This window comes from Lolium rigidum, chromosome 2 (genome assembly GCF_022539505.1).
Source record: "Lolium rigidum isolate FL_2022 chromosome 2, APGP_CSIRO_Lrig_0.1, whole genome shotgun sequence".
Classification (NCBI taxonomy): domain Eukaryota; kingdom Viridiplantae; phylum Streptophyta; class Magnoliopsida; order Poales; family Poaceae; genus Lolium; species Lolium rigidum.
Window position 1 is genome coordinate 250,706,709 of NC_061509.1, and position 23,366 is coordinate 250,730,074.

At 45.3% G+C, this 23,366-nt stretch overlaps 3 protein-coding genes across 4 annotated transcripts; 2 read left to right on the plus strand and 1 right to left on the minus strand.

The window, feature by feature from the left end:
• The first annotated feature begins 735 nt into the window (after positions 1–735).
• Positions 736–8,440, plus strand: LOC124693259 (transcription factor TGAL9-like). Its single transcript, XM_047226733.1, has 9 exons — positions 736–1,076; positions 1,723–1,823; positions 2,370–2,524; positions 2,609–2,746; positions 3,036–3,113; positions 5,098–5,143; positions 5,232–5,530; positions 7,561–7,803; positions 7,915–8,440. The coding sequence occupies exons 1-9, from the start codon at positions 964–966 to the stop codon at positions 8,104–8,106; spliced, it is 1,365 nt and encodes a 454-aa protein (XP_047082689.1). The 5' UTR covers positions 736–963; the 3' UTR covers positions 8,107–8,440.
• Positions 8,350–12,240, minus strand: LOC124693260 (protein ABHD18-like). Of its 2 annotated transcripts, none has more exons than XM_047226734.1 (6): positions 12,113–12,240; positions 10,598–11,047; positions 10,031–10,115; positions 9,770–9,939; positions 9,143–9,456; positions 8,350–8,739 (listed from the first exon to the last, which is right to left on the minus strand). In XM_047226734.1, exons 2-6 carry the CDS (start codon positions 10,971–10,973, stop codon positions 8,584–8,586), a joined length of 1,101 nt encoding a protein of 366 aa, XP_047082690.1. In that variant the 5' UTR covers positions 10,974–11,047; positions 12,113–12,240; the 3' UTR covers positions 8,350–8,583. The 2 variants fall into 2 exon arrangements, with proteins under 2 accessions (XP_047082690.1, XP_047082691.1); XM_047226735.1 differs by lacking the exon at positions 12,113–12,240 and adding an exon at positions 11,742–11,863.
• A 9,581-nt stretch (positions 12,241–21,821) lies between these two features.
• Positions 21,822–23,350, plus strand: LOC124690761. The gene is made up of 4 exons (XM_047224102.1): positions 21,822–22,446; positions 22,545–22,747; positions 22,906–23,103; positions 23,193–23,350. Exons 1-4 carry the CDS (start codon positions 21,822–21,824, stop codon positions 23,271–23,273), a joined length of 1,107 nt encoding a protein of 368 aa, XP_047080058.1. The 3' UTR covers positions 23,274–23,350.
• The last annotated feature ends 16 nt before the right edge of the window (positions 23,351–23,366 follow it).

Genomic DNA, 23,366 nt, shown 5'->3' on the forward strand with positions numbered 1-23,366 from the left:
TAACTAAATGTCGATAAATTTTCATTAATTAATACATTACATTTTGGGCTATGTAAAAATGACCAAAAGAAACTTGGATTTTTCTCAATTTTTTTAAGTGTAGATCACAGATTAAAATACATTTAAATTAAAACTAATATGTACATACTGGACATGTATATGTGCCTGTGTGACCTTTTTAATGAAGTTTCAATTTTTTTAAAAAAAACCCGAGCTGCAATGACCTTGGGATCTCTATTGATTATTTGCAAAATAATCATGTTTTACATTTCTTTTCTTATACAATACTTTAGAAGAGAACATACGTTGGGCCTCTCCAATTAAACATGCAAACAAACCAATTTAGTACATCTTCATAGTGCAAATATAATCGGATGCCGGGCCGGGATGCACAAAACCTAATTTATTATGTTCCAAACCCCAATTAATCCCCAACCTAAATCTTTGATCACGTTACCCAAAAAAAAAAACCGATCGCCCTTTACATAGTAATCTACTACCAGTCTATTCCAAACATTTGACATATATAGAAGGCACATAAAAAACATTTATATATCCCTACCAACTCGGCGCTCAATCCAATCACACATCGTATTCTACCCGGCCTTTTTATAAAAGTCTAATTATTGTCTACCTTTTTCCAAGGTTTGCAACCACTCCCCTTATATTTCTTGTACACGCACTCCACCTCAGGCTATACAAGTCCTCTCCTACCTTCTGCCAGCTTCCGGTCAGAAGAAGCTAACGAATCCATCCATAGCTAGGAACAAGGGGAGAAGCTACGGAAAAGGATTGAATTGCGGCGAGGCACGATAATCGAGGATTAGTTATCTCAATCAGCTGGATCAAGCAGAGTTCATATGTGAAGAGCAGGAGCTGGTTCTTGGATAGATTTTGCTAGGTAATTGAGCCGATTGAGAAGATATAGTAAGCTTGTGGAGTTGATTCTGAGCAGGAGTTTGCATGGGGGATAGGCCATGGCAGCAGCCACATGAACAAGCATCTTGTTCAGCACAGACCGGGATGATCCAACAAACTTCTGCTACCGCTACCTCCTCCATCCATGGAAGCACCATGTAAACCCTAACACCATGAAAGTGGATTTCCTTTTCTTTCCGACAAATAATTAAAGCTCTTTTTCTGATGTTTCCTCCCCTTCATGATATTTTTGTTCTCTGGTTACTATTTTTTAACTTTGAGCCTTGGAAGTTATATTCATGCATGAATTGGTCTGTCCCAACATAAATAACTTATCTGGAGGCTTAAGGATGAAGTAAGCATCTTAGTTTGAAGATGATGTCTCAGAGTTCGTGTACTATTGTATATATTGACTTATGTTGATGTCGTTTGGTCCAATTCTAAAGAAGGCGATGGTGCAACTAATTAGCTAGACTTGCTACCATAAGAAACTTTCATCTCCTTGATGGATCTCTACCTCAACATTTCAGTTGTCCCTTCAGTTTCCTGTTGCCTTTTAAGTTGAGAAATGCGTTTGAAAGTTTCATTTCTAATGCGGCTTGCAAGAGACCACTTCTCATGGATTTGTTAATTACGAATCCCGGAGCTTAATTTTTGCAACATTCCTTCCGTAGTTTATCCTCTTTCTCGGAGTGATGCTTCTCTCTCACTGAAACTTTGAAACATATATATGCTCGCCAGCTAACAATGATGGTCATGATAAACATTTTGTAATGCTCTATATATTAATTTGTGCTATTGCAGCAGAAAGGACCCTGGCGGATATGAAGACATGGGTGAACTTGATCAAGCCCTCTTTCTCTACCTCAACAGCCAGGATCAAACATCAGTTCAAGAACAACCGCGTAAGACATGCTTAATCAGCTATTTCTCATAGAAACTTCAGAATATTTCATAAACTGTCATACTGAATTGATGCATAGCTTTGATGGTTAGAGGCAATAAATTGTTTCCCTAACATACATACTTTATTGGAACTAAGTTCCATAATTTGCACACATATAGAAAACATGCCATCTACCAGAATTTGGCATGCCTGGTCGAGTTTCGACATAAGATGGGCGACAGTGATGATGAAATCTTATGGTCTTTTTCCTTCTTTCCGAGCAAAGCTTCCATTTTCTGACATGTAGATTATTTCCCAAAAAAGGAATTCTCTAGTTGGAGCGAAGGGGAGAGAGAGTGACGTGTAGCAAACACCTGCTGATGTGTGTTCCTGCCAAAGATGATCATCTTATTTTGCCAGAGCAGATACATGCCATTTCCTGTTAAACATCGCCAGCCGAGCCGAGTGCATGCGGTTGCACCAGTGTGAATGTGCGATATACACACGCACTGCTGTAGAATTCTGGAATGGTCGCGTGAGACTTATCCTTCACGTGTGCATGCAGAGACTCTCAACATCTTCCCTTCTCGGCCGATGCACGCCGTCGAACCTTCTCCAAACACTGCCACCGCGGCCGGTTCTTCGAAGCAGCAGCAGCGGCCGCCATCCAAGCAGCTGGCGATGCTCGCTCCGGCACCGGACAGCAAGACAGCCGTCAAGGTCAGTCCTAGCTGCACCCTATATAGTACATGCACTTCTTGTGACATTTTTGTGTTGTGGATTGTGATATCGCTGATATAACAGAGAGAAGGAGGCGGACGCGGCGGCACGGGCACGCCGTCGACTTCGGAGCATGAGGGCCCCCGAACGCCGGACGCCAAGACATTGAGGAGACTTGCGCAGAACAGGGAGGCCGCGAGGAAGAGCAGGCTTAGGAAGAAGGTACGTCTAAATATGAGCGGGAAAATTATTAGTTACTGACTATACTGCTCGATTAACTTGATTAATTACTGGCCTTCAACAAGTCCCAAGTGTAGGATTGGGCTGGTGAGGTTAACCTGCTAGCTACTGCACCACCTAAAAGTTGAATATGTGCAATATATATAATACTGTCTAACTAGGGCCCCAATGGTTTTCACGTTTCTGTACGACAAGTACACTTCTTGTAGACTTTGGTGCATATATGATGATTGATTCTCGATTGGCCTTCTATGGCGATGTGCATGTGTAGGCTTACATTCAAAATTTGGAGACGAGCAGGGTCAGGCTGTCACAGATGGAGCAGGAGATGCAAAGAAGCAGCAATCAGGTATCCATATATTCCCTGATAAAGGTATAAATACAGATATGTGCCTTAGGGGACATATATAAAATAGGTCTTGGTATGAATCACCCATATGAAATTACCCACCACAAGTGGTCTAAATCCCAACATTTCTGCTCATCCACGTAATTTTCTCCAACAAGGAAGGCAAACTTCCCGACCTCTGCATTCTCGGGTGCACACAACCATAATCCATCCAAGTTGTCATTCAAAGATATTCCGGGGGTTCACAAAATATTTCCGGTTGGTGACGTCTTCTTCTCTAGTGATGTAAGGGCTAAGTTTCACCGGATATATTCTGGGGGCTCACCGGAACGTCGACCTTCAATCTTTGACGCATATAAGAATACTTGGCACATGAGTAAAGCAAGACACTGCATGTAGTCTATAGGTGGTACCAATTGTGGGTGTTAGGTTCGGTGATATGGGATGGTTGCCATGTAGGATATATTGGCAATGAACTATTAGAGAGATAGGAAATTATGTGGTGGTGCAGAGGAGTTCATTGGTGAAGAACAAAGTGAACCATCGTGGCAATGTAAGTTTAATTCGGTAGGTGGTGGCGACAAAAGTTCGTCGACAGGGCATTGGTAGCACTGCTAGGATGGTGGATATATGGTTGACACTGGTGGGGATGAGTGTGGGCAATATGTGGAGGTGAAAGGCATCGAGAATTGGGAGGGGTAGAAAGGTGTCGGTATTGAGCTTCTATCTCAAAGCACTAAATTACGGGACTTTGCCAACTTTCTAGGGAAAAAACTTGTTAAACATTATATTAGTATTTTCATGATTACCGAATTTACATCCATGTGTATATGTGTATCGTTCCATATGGTTCAGAATGCATCCTAGTCCGAACCATTGTATTGATCAGAATAAGAAAGGCAAAGGAATTGTAAGGTAGAGTAAGAAGCATCCCCTAGTAGAATGATTGAGGGAGTCTTCTCTAGCCCAACGGTCTTCTTTTTCACTTCCGTAACTCCATAGATGCCACCTAGACGTGCCATAGCCATAAATGATGGATGCTAGGTGCTTTGCGATTTGACCCATGCAATGTGTTAAAAATCGCCAAGGGAGAATGTTCCCAAGAATGAAACTCAAAGAAAGTGACGAGGTTAATTCCTCAAAAAAATTGGAGAGGGCCCACACAAGTGTTGGAACATGAGGTTTAATTTAATGTGAAGCCTGCAAGCTAAGGGTAGGTGATAGCGGTAAAGCCCACGCAATTGTTGGAACATGTGGTTTAATTTGATGTGAAGCCTGCAAGCTAAGGGTAGGTATCAATGGTAAAGCAAGTAGGCACAATGATCCAATGGCAGTAAGAAAGGTGTGTGCGGCAGCTATGTGGAAAGTGAAGCTATATGAATACGTAGCAGATATTTATGAGGTTTCGGCCGAAACATGCATAATTGTTCTCTAGCATCTTAATATATACTCTCTCTATTTATAAATATAAGATATTTTAGACATTTCAAAGTGATACATATCATAATAAGTGAATCTACACACTAAGAGTAGGCTAGATACATACCAAAGCAGATGAATCCAGTAAAAGCTAAGACATATTATATTAGTGAACGGAGGGAGTATGTATTATCAATAACAACAGTATGAGTTAGGGTTATCCATCTGGTATAATCTAATGACTAGTAATTAGTTATGGCTTAGTTGCACATCTTTCCTTTATAACACCATACAGTTACCTTGCACAGCCCTCTTTATTTTGTTATCATGCTATAATTGCTTACATTACTCCACCAAATGTCACGATAAGATAATGAGATTCTTGTATTACTTTTTGATGTTATTAAAATTGTGCTAAGTTCGCAATTTTGCAAAAAGAAAAATCGAAAGAGAATTCAATTCTGGTTGCATTATTTAGGAGTATTACATTTTTGGAGACGTAAGGGAGAATCACTTACATTTATATCACTGGCTAGCTAATTAAGTTATTTCATTCACAACAAAGGGTGCAATCCTGGGCGGTGGTGCTGGCATTGGAGGACTAAGTCCAGGCATGCATGGAACCCTAACTTATTCAATACCGTCGCTAACAAATTAAACTTCCTCTAACTTACTTGCATGGTAAAAACGAATTAGCAGAGGCGGCGTGGTTCGACGGGGAGTATGCGAGGTGGGTGGACGAGCACGACAGGATGATGCGGCACCTCCGGGCGGCGGTGGAGAACCAGGACGCGGCGGCGGGCGCTACGGCTACGGACGGTGAGCAGCTGCTGCGGCAGCTCGTCGAGGCGGCGGCAGCGCACCACGTGATACTGGCGGAGATGAAGGCCGCCCTGGCGAGGGCCGATGTGTTCCACCTCGTCTCCGGGACGTGGCTGCCCGCCGCCGAGCGCTGCTTTCTCTGGATTGGCGGCTCCCGCCCTTCGGACCTCATCAAGGTATCTTATCTGACTATTACAGTTCTGTACTATAGCTAATGCATCGCCTCGAGCCTAGCTAGCAAATATCCGTCAATACTGTGTGCATTGCCTCTAGTTATTCATTTGCCTTTTCTCGTAAACGTCGTCCACAATGTCATCAGTTTCTTTTGAATATTGTTTCCCCAAAAGTATACAATAATACAACTTGTGACTTGTGAGTATATGTCATGATGGATATAGTGCTAGCTGTCGGTTTGATGTTTATAGATGCTGACCAAGTGACTAGTAGGATTTTTCTGGTGTAGTTGACAAAAACTTATAAGTAATGTTCCACTTAACCTAATTCTGAAACGATATGTACTGGGGGAGTTTGGGACACAAAGACAAAAAATACAAATATGCAATATAGGCATAGGTACATATTTACATGAATTAATTAATGACATATGGAAATACTAGTATATATAGTGCTGTTTGGTCTTTAATTAATTGAGGTTAAGGGAGCAGCCAGTTCTAAAAAACAATACTCCCTCAACTAGCAGCCAGTAGGTAGAGAGAGACGTACATGATGGATTAGCTAGCTATCGCCTATCTAACTAGCTAATCTTAAGTAGGTGAGAGGTCCAAGTTGATGGAACAGTTAGGCCTTTGCAAGTTTTCTAACTAATATTGATTAGTACAGATTCTTATGTTTGTTGTCTTCTGTGTTGGAAGAAAGCGTACGTACATTGTGATGTGCAAGAAAGTTGGTGAAGGAGAAGTTAGATATGGGATGTCGATGGGGATGAAAAACATACGCCTAGCTTCTAGATGGAATGGGGGCAACTAACCTTAGAACCTTCAAGAAAATCGTCAGGGAGACTTGGGCTCCTCCGAAATGCCGATTCTTCGTTGGGCTCGTGCTCCAAAACAAGCTCTGGGCATCTGACCGTCTAGCTATGAGGGAATGGCCGCGTCAGCCTATCCAAGTACCTATCAACTCTATAAACATCAACCCGATATGGCAAGGCATATTCTTTTTGAGTGCTGGTTGGCTTACATGCCCATCCTTGCTGCAGAGTCTACCCGACTGGCAATTTATCCTGCAATACTAGCACGCAATTACCAATGATTCTTGCAACTCCCCGGAGGGTTTCAAATCCGTGGTCATTCTCATCATGTGTGAAATTTCGAGGGATCGGAATGCAAGGATTTTACCAACAATCCTCGATGATGTAGGCACTCTTTTAGAAGATTAAAGATAAAGGAAAAGAATTGATGCTAGCGGGTGCGGAAAAAAAACTCAGGATCCAGGGCATTGCTATTTATTTATTTTTGGTTCACTTGGCTCTTGCCACTCCTGTTTGCTTCTCCTATATCAAATTATCAATATAAAAAGACAAAGCTTTTGCTTATTTGACAAACAACCATAGAACAAAGAATGCCAACATTTTCAGATATAATCATGATTGAGTGTTAAAACCAAGTATATATAAATATTACCTAAATGCAAGCGTACAACAATAAACCGGGCAAGAACTTAGAAAATACACTTAAAGAACTTCGGTTCTGCATGACTTGATGGAACTTGAGACATCCGATGAATTTTTGGAGATTAGAGGTGATTTCATTCAAAGTTTGAGTAATCCACGCGTTTCAAGTATGGTAAGGTCACATTCCATACATTACCCGTAAAATAGGAGTGTCTATTTGAATTCAACATACATTCTTTCATATTTTCTGTAACTTTTTCATCTCATCCTTTGTTTCTCTGTCCAATGAATATATCAGATATTTGAATATTTCAAAATCTTATGTGACTTCATTGTACAAGCGTACAACTGACTAGTTGCACAGTTGTACAACTGAACTCCTTGCAGTATTTTGTGCAACTCCATACCTAACATTGTGCAACTTGATCAATTTATACGTGAAACGTGCAATTTTGTCATATAGACACGGTCATATTCAAACAAATTAGTCTAACTAGGTGTGAAATTATATGTTATATACCTCAAAAAATATTATATGTTATATATTATGTAGTAAGTTAGTAACAAGTAAAACAGATTGTAGCGCGACATGTGGAGCCGCTGACGGAGCAACAGGTAGCGGGCGTGTGCGACGTGCAGCGGTGGTCGCGAGAACGCGAGGAGGCGCTGGACCAAGAGCTCCAGGCCACGTACCGCTCCCTCTCCGACACCGTCTGCTCCGACGCGCTGCTCTCCCCATACCCCGACATGGCCGCCTACATGGCCCACATGTCACTCGCCATCGCCAACCTCTCCTCGCTCGAAGCCTTCGTCAGGCAGGTAAGCATGCCTACGTTCTCTTCGGAGACAGAGTTGTGCCGCTAATATCAGTATCGAAATGTGACACCCATTTTGCATGACGACCATGTCCCGTTTGGTATGATGCTGCAGGCAAACGCTTTGAGGCTGCAGGTGCTGCACAGGCTGCCGCAGATCCTAACATCGCGGCAAGCGGTGCGGTGCTTCCTCGCCATCGCCGACTACTCCCAGCGCCTCCGCGCACTAAGCTCCCTCTGGCTTGCCCAGCCGCATCGCCAGGATCAACCCAACCCGTCCGGTGCCGGTGGCCAGTTCCATCCATAAATTCATCCTTCACCTAGCCACCTATGTTGCAAGGTGTACAGAGATGGGTAATTAGATTCAGATAGAGATGATCAGCTTCTTCAGTAAGATGTTGATGTGTTTGTAATTGTGTATATAAAAGGAGTAGATTTTAATAATATACATACACAGGTGGAAATAGGCAACATAAAAATAAGAAATTGACAATGTAATGTGTGTGTTTTCTACACTAGACTGGCTCTGCTTCTCAGCATTCAGATTCAGTTAAACAATCAACAGGTCATTGTATTGGTGTTACAAGTTACAAATGCGAGCTACAACCATTATCCCAACAGGGAATCGTATGAATTTAAGTTACAACAACCAAATATGCCATTTTTGGCTCTCTTTTTTAATATGAAGAAATGTATCTATCATGAGCTTGCAGAGTTCAATTGGTGTCATATCCCTGTGTACACAAGAATAACGCAGAAACAAGGATGCGAGCACCCTCCAGTGCTATAATCTGTCAAGGGCGTCAACGATTGCCTTGCGAAACGAGTCGTTGTGGAGTAAAAAGGAGGACACGTGGCCTCCTGTGACCCAACGGACTTCTGAGCCTGGCCATGCCTTCTGGAGCTGCATGATTGAGTGTTTGGGGATGTAACCGTCGTCCTGAAACAGGGAGAACATTGTTTTAGACTAGAACCAGGCTTCAATAATGGACATACTGAATCTGATATTAGTGAAAGGTTTCAACTTCGGAACACTACAGATTACTGAAGCAAGCTAGCGAACAACCAGAGGTTTAAATGATACTTGAATAGATCAGCTACAATGATGATGCGAGACATATGGTGCAGAAAACACATCTATTTTCACTTTTCAAGTACACAAATAGGGTCTGTTGTTAAAATAATACTACGTAGTCAAGCACATACACTAGTAATGAAACCTGATGGTGACTTGCTGTAAAAAAGCTACCTGGCACGCTGAAAGTACAAGACTCAGGTGGCTTCATTCATATTTGGATATCGACTATATATACGTGCTAAATAACAGGTAGGGTAGCACTAACCGTTGCACCAACAAATATGACAGCCTGCGGATTCTTCGGTAGTGGAAATCGAGTGACGTCAGTCAGAGAGAGCACGGATCGTAACCTGTCCTTTACTTGCTCAATAGTGATTCCAGATTCCTGTGCCGCATCCTCTGCCAAAGACGTTGCATCTTGAGCTAATGCTGCTGCATCTTCTCTCAATGCTTCCCAAGCTGTGGCATGTCTGTAAAGCCCTTCACAGAAAGGCACCACAGCAGAATGTGGGGCAAGAAATGGTAGTGTGGCAATTGGTGTAGGATGCAAGGATCCAACCATTGCAGCATGTACGCCACCTGTTAATAACAAATAAGGCCCATGATTTTTTTTTTTTTACATTTCATATATAGACCTTCTAAAAGGTCAGAATAAAGTTCTGAAAATAAACGGGATACTCAGTATCATATACAATTTTTCTAATGGAACTAAGACAACATAGTGAAGAAGATCAATTAGATACGTTTGAAAAAAAACTCATATTTATTTATTAGCACCACTTGTAAGGAATAAAGATAAAAACATAGGAATCTTGAGAACCAGGTTAGAATGGGATGATTTTGATGAATGGACCACAGCAGGTCCTTGGTTCTTTAGAGAGATATTACATACCCATGCTGAGCCCACATATGCCCAACTTGCCATAACCAGCCTCAGCCTGCAACCAGTACAAGAGGCTGCGAGCTTCATCAATGGTGGCTTTTCCTAAGAGTAGCAAGTCACTGACGCATTGAAGCTTTGCCCCATGCTGCATGCTTGGACGTCGTTGCCCATAATAGGGGCTGCATTCAAAAAGATATCAGTTCCTGACAGTTATTCGGGAAGATTTGAATCAAAGAAAAATACAAGATAACGTGACTATACAAACCTCACCTCTCAAGAACCATAGTTGCAATGTTGTCCTTCACAAGTGGTCCACCAAGCCGGAGCCTTCTCTCGAATGAGTGATCACCAGTGCCTAAAATTATTGATACAAGCCTTCATTAAATGAGTAAATATGAGTAACTGATCAGATTTCTTTGGAAGTGGGGATTATGACAGGTATTAGGAAAAGTAGAGTGAAGAACTCCAGGAAAAACCCAGATAATATGATCAGCCTTGCCAGTATAAGAGTATCACATTGTGAAAACATGAATTCTAGAACCAGAAAGGTTACCCATCATTTAACTTAGGTAGTCAGAAGATGGAAAAGTTGTATTTACTTCATTTAAGAGTATACTAATCCTTTTTTAAATTAGGTGAGGGCTGGCGCTAAACTCGCAGAACTATAGGCATCAATTAAACAATTACCATTAATCGGTAAATCAAGTTTAACCTGCAACATCTGAATGTGCAAGGCATAACAAACTACAAATTCTTATTCAGAGTCTAAGAAGATTTATCTAGCTAGATGAAAGCGGTGCACTGAGACAGGTTAGGATAACGATACAAACTTTTTACCTGCCAGATGGACCACGCACGACATCTTCTCTGGTGAGACAGACTTGGGTGTAAGAAAGGCAACTCTTGCGCTGTGACTCTCCGGAGGCAGCGCATGAATTAGGCGCTCATCGCATGTCGTCCTGAAAACACCCTCTCGCAGAACAGAGTTCTTGGTCTCCCAAACAGTTTTCCATATGGGCTGCACAGCAGTTGGCGGCCAGTTCTGGTGAGGAGCTTCAGGAAATATCTGCTTCACCATCCTCTCTAGCAACACAAGTTTGGTACCTCCCCATCCTTTTGAGAAAAATGGCGTTCCTATTTTCGTGCGATGGAGGAGCGTCCCATATATGTGGTCCAGTACATAATGTACCATCCCAACATTCACTGTTACCATATTCACAGATTTTCTTGTCAATGTTGATTACTCGGTCTTTGTTACCAGTTGCAATCACAGACACTGATGAATGCCTGCACCAAAAATATTTGGCAATATTCTAAGTCAGCATATTATAAGAAATGCAAAGTATCAAGAACATTTAGATATAAAACAGCAAAAGAATGGCTTTCAGCGTATAATAACTTAAAGAAAGATTAAAACGAACCAAGCCCGACAATTAGAACTTTTAGATAATGCAATAGAAATAACATGGAAACATCATTTGCGGGATACACAACACACAAACCACGAAAACAGCGCTTCTAAAGTTTGGGCTAACTGCCAAGGGCGTAGTTGATGTGTGGATATGGCATTCAACTGGGTTACAAGTAGCCGCACAGCAATGTCCAGAGAAATACTGCCTCGTTTCAAAAAAAAAATGTCCAGAGAAATACCATCATTTAGTTTTCAAGAGCCACTAGTTCGGCACGATATAGTCAGAAAAACCACTTGCAGGACTGTGAAATAAGACTTATGAATTGTGAAACTGGACTAACCACCGCAAGTTAAAGACGAATTAAAGTGGACCTTATCCTTGAACCTAACATGGCAACAGAGCAAGGACTTCCAGGAGGTCATGAAAATTCTAGCGCTGGCTTGTGAACTAGGAGACGAGAATTCCCCAGAGCAATGCACCATCGTGGCATCAGATGTTCAGTCATATTCAAGGAACACAGCCACAGCAACTGAAAAAAAAAAACAGCATCTCTGCCAAAGGAGACGCACCTAACCGAGGCAGATCTGGAAGAGAACCGCTCGAGCTCTTAGGACAGCCGCCGCCTCGCCGACGCCCAATGCAGGTACTACGCCGTACGCGCTCTACCGCATCACGTCTAAGCTACGCAGACCAGGAATCCCCCTTAGAAGCACGTTCCGTCTGCGGCAGGAATCCCCCTTAGAAGCTCGGACAGCCCGCTGCCTAATCCGCGGCGGAGCGGACAAGCGGGCGTAATCCGTTCCGTCTGCGGCAGGAATCGGCGCAATCCGGACCGGGATCCGCGGACGGCGCGAGGGAGGGGGGAGCGGAGACCGCGGGAGGAGCGCGCGGGGAAGGTGGGGGGAATGGAATGGAGGAGACCCGCGGCGAGAATTTTTACCTCGTTGAATCCGCGGCGCCGCGAGGAAGACGGCGGGCGTGATTTGGCTGGAGATTGAGAGGGGAGTTGGTCGCGTTGTCGTGAGAGAGAAGGTGGTGGGGGACGGCCGCGGCGTGTAGTTCTGTCCCGGCCCGGGCGGGCCCTTGCCGCCGTGGCACGTGGTTTTGGATATGAACGCTTTGCGGCTGGCGCAGACTGGAAAAGTGGGGCCCATCTGCAGAGGCTGTGGATTACGATAAGGTGGGCCCACTGATTTTGATCTGACCACAAAATAACTTTTTGTATTTATTTATTATACTCCCTCCGATTCATATTAATTGACTTCAATATGAATGTATCTAAAACTAAAATGTGTCTAGATACATTCATATTAGAGTCAATTAATATGAACCGGAGGGATACTATAATAACAAAACCGTCATTTTATTTTAATCCAACTAATAATGTAGTTTATTCTCGAGTATCGATCAAGTTCATAAGCTTTCCTTTTAGGAAAAGGATTCGTTTCCTCGGGAGGCTCTGTCGCGTTCTGCCTCCGGATCGCGCGTCGTCAGATTCGTTTTCATGGGCGGACCACATTGAGCCACTTCACACCTTCTGTCATGCAAAATCCACCGAGGAAACACGGTTTCCCCTCTCGTTGCCCAGCCACTGCCTTATCATGTTCCCATTGCTTCTTCTTCTCCCTGCCGATCGTCGTCTCCACCTCTCCCTCTCCCACAAATCCCTCTAGGCTCTCTATTGGCTCTTTCTCCGGCAAGACCTAAGGGGGGCGAGCTCCATTAGGTTTGGGAGCGTGCAGGGTTGTTGAGTGGCCACGCGCGTCGCCGGGTTCTGCAGGTGGCGCTGGCCGCGGTGCTCAAGTGGTGGGAGGCGCAACTCCCATGGGTGGCCGACGTTGCTCCCATGGGCGTCGGGCATGCTCCCACGATCGGTCATCGATGGTCCCACCATGGGCAGCCAGACCTGCTCCCATGGGGCGGCTGTCGATGCTCCCTAGGGCTGACGAAGATGCTCCCATGGACGACTGTCGATGCTCCCTAGGGCCTGCGGAGATGCTTCCATGAGCGGCCGATGATGCTCCCTAGGATCGGCGGAGATGATCCCATCGTCCGGCGGAGATGATCCCATCGTTCGGTGGAGGTGCTCCCACGGGCGGCGGGCGCGGTGTAGCTACGGATGGTGTGTGGTGTTGCTACATAAGGCTGTCGACGTTGCTGGAAGGGTGGATCATGAAGCTACGGGGGAGCAGGCAGAGCAACTGCAAGTCAGGATCGGGATGCTGCAAGCTGGGGACACGATGCTACCGGTGGTGTGTGGTGGTGCTAAAGGGCCAATGACGTTGCTGCAACAGTGGATAGCGGTGTTGCTGCACCGGAGTTCTCCGACTATGGAGAATCAATGTCGGCGTGACATGGAGGTGATGTACGGCGCGGGGAGAGGATGTTGCATCGGAAACGCCCTCGGCGGGTTTCTCCAGCGAAGCCCTCGATGGGATTCTCCGGTGATGCCCTCGACGGGTTGTTGCGGCCGTGGGTCAAGGAGTAGCGACGCCAGCACGGGATGAGAGAAAGACTTGTTCAAATCTAGTATCAACCTTACTATCAAAGACTTTACTTGGGACAACAATGCAATAAAACAAAGATAAGGAGAGATTGCTACAGTAGTAACAACTTCCAAGACTCAAATATAAAACAAAAGTGCTGTAGTAAAATAATGGGTTTTCTTCCATAAGCGCTTTTCTTTAAGGCATTTCAGCTAGACGCAGAAAGTGTAAATCAAGTATTATCAAGAGATGAAGCATCAACAGAGGGGTTTGGAGTTTTCTCAACTATGCATTGTATCTTGTCTATGTAAGGAATTCCTCTTTCGTTACTCTTAGGCTTACTATCCTCGTCAAACAAATTTTCAGGAACAACCCAAGCATAGTTATTTTCTAGAGCCTCATGCATTCCTAAGAGCTTACAAGGTATTGGTACTTTAATCTCCCCCTCACCATTGACGTTATTAGTGTACTTTAATCTATCCATGTCAATATTTTCAAGTGTTTTTGCAAAATTGGTACAAAATCCAAGCCTCTTATGCTTAATAAAAAAAATTCTAGCTTCTTTAGCTATATCACCAAATTCTCTAAGAAGGACCTCTAAAACAAAATCTCTCTTTTCTCCCATTTCCATATCAGAGAGTGTAAGAAACATATGTTGCATTATAGGATTGAGATTAAAAAATCTAGTTTTCAACATGAGTACTAAAGAGGCAGTAGCACTTTCATAAGTAGGAACAACTTTTACCAAGTGTCTATCTTCAAAATCTTCAACCATACTAACATGAGTGAAAAATGCTTCTATATTATCTCTTCCAATGATAGACCCTTGCCCTACTGGTATATCTTTCAGAGTGAACTTAGGAGGAAACACGATGAAATAAACAAAAGGTAAATAAAGTAAACGCAAGTAACTAATTTTTTGTGTTTTTAATATAAAGAACGCAAACAAGACAGTAAATAAAGTAATGCAAGTAACTAATTTTTTTGTGTTTTTGATATGAAGAAAGCAAACAAAGCAGTAAATAAAATAAAGTAAAGCAAGACAATAACAAAGTCAAGAGATTGGATGTGAGAGACTCCCCTTGCAGCGTGTATTGATCTCCCCGGCAACGGCGCCAGAAAAAGAGCTTGATAACGCGTGAAGCACACGTCCGTTGGGAACCCCAAGAGGAAGGTGTGATACGTACAGCAGTAAGTTTTCCCTCAGTAAGAAACCAAGGTTATCGAACCAGTAGGAGTCAAAGGCCACGTGAAGGTTGTTGGTGGAGGAGTGTAGTGCGGCGCAACACCAGGGATTTCGGCGCCAACGTGGAACCTGCACAACACAATCAAAATACTTTGCCCCAACTTAACAGTGAGGTTGTCAATCTCACCGGCTTGCTATAAACAAAGGATTAAATGTATGGTGTGGAAAATGATGTTTGTTTGCAATGAGCAGCAGAGAACAATGATTGCAGTAGATTATATTCAGATGTAAAAGAATGGACCGGGGTCCACAGTTCACTAGTGGTGTCTCTCCAATAAGAAATAGCATGTTGGGTGAACAAATTACAGTTGGGCAATTGACAAATAGAGAGGGCATAACAATGCACATACATATCATGATGACTAATATGAGATTTACTTAGGGCATTACGACAAAGTACATAGACCGCTATCCAGCATGCATCTATGCCTAAAAGTCCACCTTCGGGTTAGCATCCGCACCCCTTCTAGTATTAAGTTGCAAACAACAGACAATTGCATTAAGTATGATGCGTAATGTAATCAACACAAATATCCTTAGACAAAGCATTGATGTTTTATCCCTAGTGGCAACGAGCACATCCACAACCTTAGAACTTTTCGTCACTCGTCCCGGATTCAATGGAGGCATGAACCCACTATCGAGCATAAATACTCCCTCTTGGAGTCACAAGTATCAACTTGGCCAGAGCCTCTACTAGCAACGGAGAGCATGCAAGATCATAAACAACACATATATGATAGATCAATAATCAACTTGACATAGTATTCCATATTCATCGGATCCCAACAAACACAACATGTAGCATTACAAATAGATGATCTTCATCATGATAGGCAGCTCACAAGATCTAAACATGATAGCACAATTAGGAGAAGACAACCATCTAGCTACTGCTATGGACCCACAGTCCAAGGATGAACTATTCACACATCAGTCCGGAGGCAATCATGGTGATGTAGAGTCCTCCGGGCGATGATTCCCCTCTCCGGCAGGGTGCCGGAGGCGATCTCCTGAATCCCCCGAGATGGGAGTGGCGGCGGCGGCGTCTCTGGAACTCTTTCCGTATCGTGACTCTCGGTAATAGGTTTTCGCGACGGAGAGTTTAAGTAGGCGGAAGGGCAGAGTCGGAGGAGGCACGGGGGACCCACACCATCGGCCGGCGCGGGCCCCTCCTTGGCTGCGCCGCCCTATGGTTAGGGCGCCTCGTGGCCCCACTTCGTATCCTCTTCGGTCTTCTGGAAGCTCCGTGGAAAAATAAGACCCTGGTCGTTCGTTTCGTCCAATTCCGAGAATATTTCCTGTGTAGGATTTCTGAAACCAAAAACAGCACAAAACAGGAACTGGCGCTTCGGCATCTTGTCAATAGGTTAGTGCCGGAAAATGCGTATAAATGATGTAAAGTGTATATAAAACATGTGAGTGTTGTCATAAAACTAGTATGGAACATAAGAAATTATAGATACGTTTGAGACGTATCAATGATACATATAGGATTATTATGGTAAACAAGTGGAATAGGCCCCGTGACTCGATAAAGAAGCGCAACCTATGTATAGCAGTGCGAGGGAGAGAAAAATGTAAAATAGGTGAAGAGAGAGGGCTCGCCCGTGGAAAGCTGCAGGAACTTGTCGGAGAACTCGTCGTATCTCACATCACCACTTAGCGATCCTATCCGGGAAGAAGCAAAAGCTGGAACAAACAACGGATGCAAGTCTTACTACTACGGAATAAGAAGATCCAGCATGATCAAGATATGATATGCATGACATGCCAACGATGGTGCAATGCAACTTATCCATATTAATCGGAGTCAGAACCCCAGACAAAAAATTTAAGGTTGGAGTTGCATTTCTACCGAAAAAGTTAAGTGTTGATTAGCATGGCATAACATGGCAGGGGTGCGCTACTTCAATATTAAACGGAGCGGGGAAAACCTAGGCGGTGTTCTGGAATACTCCAGGGTTCAATTAGGTGAACATGCACAACTACCAACGCGTGACATGATGTGAGGTGCAAACAGATGAATGGATGGCATAATCATGTTCAGTGCATTTTTCTGATCAAAATTCATATACAACACTTGTTATTTGGAGTTACCGTTTAAAAGTTATTAGCAAATTAGTTTTTATTAGTTAAAATGTAAAAACAGGGTTTTATTTAATTGAAAAAGGACCCGAAAACAAAACTGTAACCAGGGAGGGACCCCGGGTTACTATTGAAAAGCTGCAGGGGTATCTTGTAAAGGGCATGGAGCAGGGGTTGCGGGTTAAAACATAGGAAGTTACAGGAGGGCTTTTGCAAAAGGATCCAGATTGGATCTGGGATGGTTTTCTCACCGGAGTGGGTGCTAGCCACGGTCGCAGACAGGTGGGGTCGACGGGATGCCGTGGCTGCCGTGGCTGCCACCCTGGCAAAGCGTGCGGGCATGCACTGAAGATGTTCGATGCCTTGGGCGTTCCAGAGAACGTGGTCACCGCGGCGGCGCGGACGCGCGCGTGTCGATGTAGAGCGTCTCTGGGCGCGCGCGGGTGTGCGATGGCTTCGTCTCGGTGCGCTGAACCAGAACGGGTGGCGCCGTCGGTTGAAGGTCACCGGAGGGGCGCCAGCGGCAAGGTCTGCGGGGAAAACTTCGGCATCAACGGCGATTTTGCGAAGAAGGAAACGACGGAGGCGGGGAGGATGTCCAGGGGATGCAGAAACTCACCCTAGAGCTCAAGGTGTCGACGACGGGAACGGAGGAGGAAGGGGTTCACCAGAATTCGAAGAAAACGATGACGACCGAGGAAGGGGAACTGCGACCTTGGCGTTTATTCCGGGCCTCCCTGGACAATTCCTTGCACGTGGAGGGCCGCAGAGATGAGGCGGAGCCGATGGTGGCGTCAGACGAGGTCAGGGAGGCCGGCAGCAGAGATGCGATGGCGAGGTGGTGTGCTCGGTGGTTCACAGAGAGGATGAGAAAGAGGGGGAAAAAGAGGTGGCGGCGCTGAGGGAAGGGAGGAGGTAGGGCTAGGGTTTCTGGAGCTGCCTCGGTGGGGATAAGAAGGGGAGGGAGCAGGTGAGGGGGACCTCAGTGGTTGAGGACAGCGACAGGGGGAGGAGTCACGCTTTCCTCGTGCTCGTGACCTGGAAAAGGAGAAGACGGCAGAGGAGGGGGTGCGAAGGGATACTGGGCTAGGAGGTGGGTTGGGCTGGCTTGGGCCGCCTCGGGTTGATGAAGAAAGGGAGAAGGAGGTGGCCACCGGTGCTGGGCTGGAGAGGGAAAGGAGCAGCCCAGGGGAGAGGGAAGGGGTTTTTCTCCTTTACTGTTTTTATTTTCTAAACATTTGAAAACAAAACCAATTCTGTTTTGAATTGAATCGAAGATGGGAGTGAGGTTAAAACAATAGTTTTCCAAAATATTTATTTTATTTGTAACCAAAACAAAGCACATTTATATTCAAGAATTTATTTGTTGGAAGAACTTAATTATGAAATAAGAAATATGAGAGGGGGGATTAGGGCTTTATTATTATTGGAAAAAGATAAGAGAGAAAGGGGTTTTTAAAAATAAACATATGAGAGGGAAAACAACAAGCTAGGGTTTAGAAAATAATTTTATTTGTTGAAAACATGGTTGATGTGATGCATATGCCATGATGATGCATAAAAGAAAAAGAGCAAGCAAAATCTATAGGGGTACTACCCGGAGCCGTTACAAAATACTCAACTCATATCATATAAAAATCATGGCTAGGACATCCTATACCCTCGTAAATATGGCGAACTACATACTCACGAATCTTAACATGCTCATGATCTGTGGCATAATGAATACAACAGAATCGGAAAATATATCTTCACCACCAAACAATATCAAATAACTAAGTGCAATCATACACTAGATATTACAAAGACAGTACGTGGTTTCGATCAACCCAAACTGAGGGGGTGACATTGATCTCGAAGATGGTGATGGTGTTAATATGGTGGAGATGATGTAGATGTTGATGATGAGACTCCCCTATGCCAAGGAGGATTTGGTAATGGTGATGGCTTCGCTTTCCCGTCGGCAGTGACCATGAAGGAGCAAAATTTGCCCTCTCCCGAGGAAGAAGATTAATTTCGCCTCCGTCGCCGCCTCGAAAAAATACCTAGAAAATATGGCGTGCCTTTTTCTGCGTCATGGAGGCTCTCGTAAAAAGTAGGGGGTGAGGAGGTGTTCGAGGGGTAAGTGGGCCCTACTTTGGCCCTCGTGGCCCTCCTTCTATCCCTCCAAAGCTAACAACAACTGATGCAATATTTTTTCTTAAATTAATTGAGCTCCTTAAGCTCCCTGAAACAGAAAAATAATAAAAAAGAGCTTGTATGCCTCGTAAAATTAAATAACAAAACATTGAGACTTTGGAAGAAAGTGTAGTGAACCATCTAAAACTCGATAAATAACTTTATAATTAGGCATATATGGTGGTAAAACAAAGATCATATGAAATATATAAATAGTGATGCAAAATGCATGTATCATTGTCTTCTCGGACCTTGAGAGCTTCATGGGCCCACATGCCATGAAGTAAAATGGTTAGGGTATGACTATACTCGAGACACATGCTTAATGCTCATCCCCTACCCATAAATTGATATGTAGATTATGAGTATTGCACATGAATATCGAAATATATCCATATGAATATTGCACATGAGTAAAACATACGCCTATACCCAGCCCACATGGGCCGGGTTCGCGCATGTGCCCATGGGTATATTTTCCATTTGTACGGCATCTACAAGTGCGCACCCATTATTTCATCCGGACATCCATAAATCATGTCCGTTTGGGGGCATCCGAACACCTTGTCTAGAGCGATGGGGTTGGTACATCCAAGGGAACCCAACGGACCGGCCCTTCTCCGTTTTAGCTATTTTCATCTCTTTATTCATATTTCTATACTAGATGAAACAACTCTGTTGCAAGGTAATTTTCATACACATATTAATCAAACGACAATTTAGGCATTAAAATAGTTCATGGGGCATTTAAATTCAAATTAAAATGTGGAAAGTTCTAAAAAAAAGTAGGAGTCATCAATTACAACATGCGTACACAAAAAATATTGGTTTCCTTGGATGATCCGCGTTCGGACCCAAGAATGGCTGAGTGGGAGCATGGGGCCCCACTCAAATTTCCAAATTTCCATAAAATCTCTGCAAATTTGTAAGAAAAATTTGTGGATCATTCAAACTCATTAGAAGGGTGCCCCCACTCAATTTTTCTTCTAGGTACACCATGATCTGCATGTGTTAAGCTATATCACTTTGTAGTTGTCAATGAATATATTTTTCACAAATTTGACTTGACAAGCAACCCTGATGTGCACACTCGATGATCATCATGCTCACTCTTCACAATCATGTTGTACATGTGACACAAGCAGTAATGACTCCATCATTTGATCTATCGAGGGACTTAGTTCAATGAGTTTGGGCACATCAAATGCTCGCTTCACATCATTCCTCAACGCTCTTATTATTGTGGAAAAAGAGATCATTTGTTACCTTGCCTTGGAGGTTGGAATTACTCTTCACAAAAGTCATCCAACACTAGGTACGACGATGTATGGCATCGGTTAGGTAATAGCATTCTTGTATTGGTGTGGTTATTGATCTCATAGTTACACTAGAGAGTGTTTCCTTTAGCAATTCTTTTAAACACCGGAGAGCCCACATATCATGATCTGCCACAACTTTAATATGCAGTGTAACACCTGAGGTACCCTTTAGCCGTGTCTGTTACCCTCTCTAGGATCTCTAGCTCCACATATCAACACATATATTTGCTGCACACTTTATCTTCAATCATGCGCACATGGACACATTTCCGTCGCGATAAGGTCACGGATGCTCAAAGCGAAAATGCTAGAGTTACGGACACCAAGTTACGGAATTGGTTTACGGACTGATGTGGCCGCCTGTAGTTCGTGCAATTCTGGTTTCCTTCCGTGATTTCAGGGTGAGAATGCGCCCACCTTCTCTCCACGTCTGCGCGTAAGTGGTTTACGGACAGAAATTGCGCGTAGATGTAGCATTACTGTGCTCAAAGTGTTGTACCTGGAGATGCTCTTACATAATTCTCGTTCAAAAATGGTAAACACCAGTGGAGTACACACAGGCAGGCTCCACTCTGAAGTCTGAACATATAGCTCCGGACGGTTCGGTTCAGTTTGGAAACCCACGAACAGAATTAGCAGCGGATGCCGGCCAAGACGCCATCCCTCGTGCGATCGATCCTAGTGTGGCGCCAGGTTCGTGCCTCTGACGCCGATGCCCCGATCGCTGCCGTTGGCCGGCCATGGCGTCATCAGGTAGGCACCGTTCTCCAACGGAACGCTCCGACGTGTAAGCAAGCGGCGCTGCCGATCGTTGCGGCTCTTCGGAGGCAAGATTCCTTCCCATGAACCGTCGCTCTCCCGTCCTGCCTCCCCGATGCGCATTTCTTGCGTCCACGCGCACGCATCGCACTGACCGAAGCAAACAGAAATATAGTACAGTACCAAGTTCATTTCATCTTCTTCCCCGAGCGGAATCATCACCCCCTCACTCTGTAGCCACGCTACTGGACTGGTTGTCTCTGTCCCCGGGGTCTCGGAGTGAGTGACCTGACCTCGAGGGCGCGAGGGGAGGAGATAATCTGTTCTTTTTTCTTCCTTTGATCCTCAAATCGGGCTTGCTTCCCGTGCAATTCCGGCTAATCGATCTTGGCAATCACGGCGATTACCCCCCGTCTCTGACGCGCCGTCGCCGTCGCTTGGTGAGTAATCTTCACGCCGTGGTCGGCCAAGATTAAAAGGGTTGGGGGATTCTTGGAAGCCTTTCATTCCCCTATGCGTGCGGCGGTAGCCCAGTGAGGACAGAGGAGTGACTGATTTCCTGACGAGAGGAGGATGGCGACGCGAGCCGTGGCGGTGGCGGGTTGGGCAGCGGCGTTGGGTCTCGTGGCGGTGCTCCTGGCCGCCTCAGTCCCTGGCGCGGCGGCGAAGGTCTGCACCAACACGTTCCCGTCGTCGGCGACGGTGGCGTCGCACACGGAGCGCGCGGCGGATCAGCTGCGGTCCGCGTCGTCGGAGCCAGACGTGCTGCGGCTGCCCGGCGGGCTCGCCGACCATGCCCACGGGCACGGGCACGAGCAGCACCTCACCCCGACTGACGAGTCCGCCTGGATGGCACTCATGCCGCGGAGGCTCCTCGGCGGCGGCAGCAGCGGCAGCGCCCCGCCGCGCGAGGAGTTCGACTGGCTGATGCTCTACCGCAAGCTCCGGGGCGGCGGTGCCGGCGCCGCCGTGGGCGGCCCCGCGGGGCCGTTCCTCTCGGAGGCGTCGCTGCACGACGTGCGGCTGCAGCCGGGCACCGTGTACTGGGAGGCCCAGCAGACCAACCTGGAGTACCTGCTCCTCCTGGACTCCGACAGCCTCGTCTGGAGCTTCCGCACGCAGGCCGGGCTGCAGGCCGCCGGGACGGCCTACGGCGGGTGGGAGGGGCCCTCCGTCGAGCTCCGGGGACACTTCGTCGGTGCGCCACCCCGCGATCTTTGCCCTGCTCATTTGCACATACCAATTGCTCATCCCGGCTAAACTTCTCCGGGCCTGACGCCGTTCTCTGCATTGCAGGGCACTACCTGAGCGCCACCGCCAAGATGTGGGCGAGCACACACAATGACACCCTCCATGCCAAGATGTCGTCCATCGTCGACACGCTCTATGACTGCCAGAAGAAGATGGGCACAGGATACCTGTCGGCCTTCCCAACTGAGTTCTTCGACCGCGCCGAGTCCCTCACGACTGTTTGGGCTCCTTACTACACCATCCACAAGGTATACAAGATGTTCCAATCCAGTCTCTGCTTCTCTTTGATTCAGATGCAAATCATTGTGTTGAGTCGTGGTCTGAATTCGTGTCTGGAATCCATTCTTTGCATTTTGTTCCATTGCCCCTTTGGATTTCCTGACGAATTGTCTTCCTGCGTTTGAAGATTATGCAAGGGCTTCTCGATCAGTATACAGTGGCTGGAAACTCCAAGGCCCTGGGGATGGTGGTTGGGATGGCTGATTACTTCAGTGCTCGTGTGAAGAATGTCATACAGAAGCACAGCATTGAGAGGCACTGGGCATCGCTCAACGAGGAGACCGGGGGGATGAATGATGTGCTCTACCAGCTCTATACGATAACGGTGATTCTACGGTTATGCTTAGTTTGTCATCTGCTTTAGAAGCATGTTCTAAATGCAGTTCAGAGTTGATTATTCTCTAACTTGGGCAGGGTGATTTGAAGCATTTGACACTGGCTCACCTCTTCGACAAGCCATGCTTTCTGGGGTTGCTTGCGGTTCAGGTCTGCTAATTCGCTTTCCTAGCTGTGTCTCTTCTGATAGTTCAGAATGTGTGTTAGTTAATTGAAAATTATTCAAATGAAACCGCCATCCATTTTTATTGT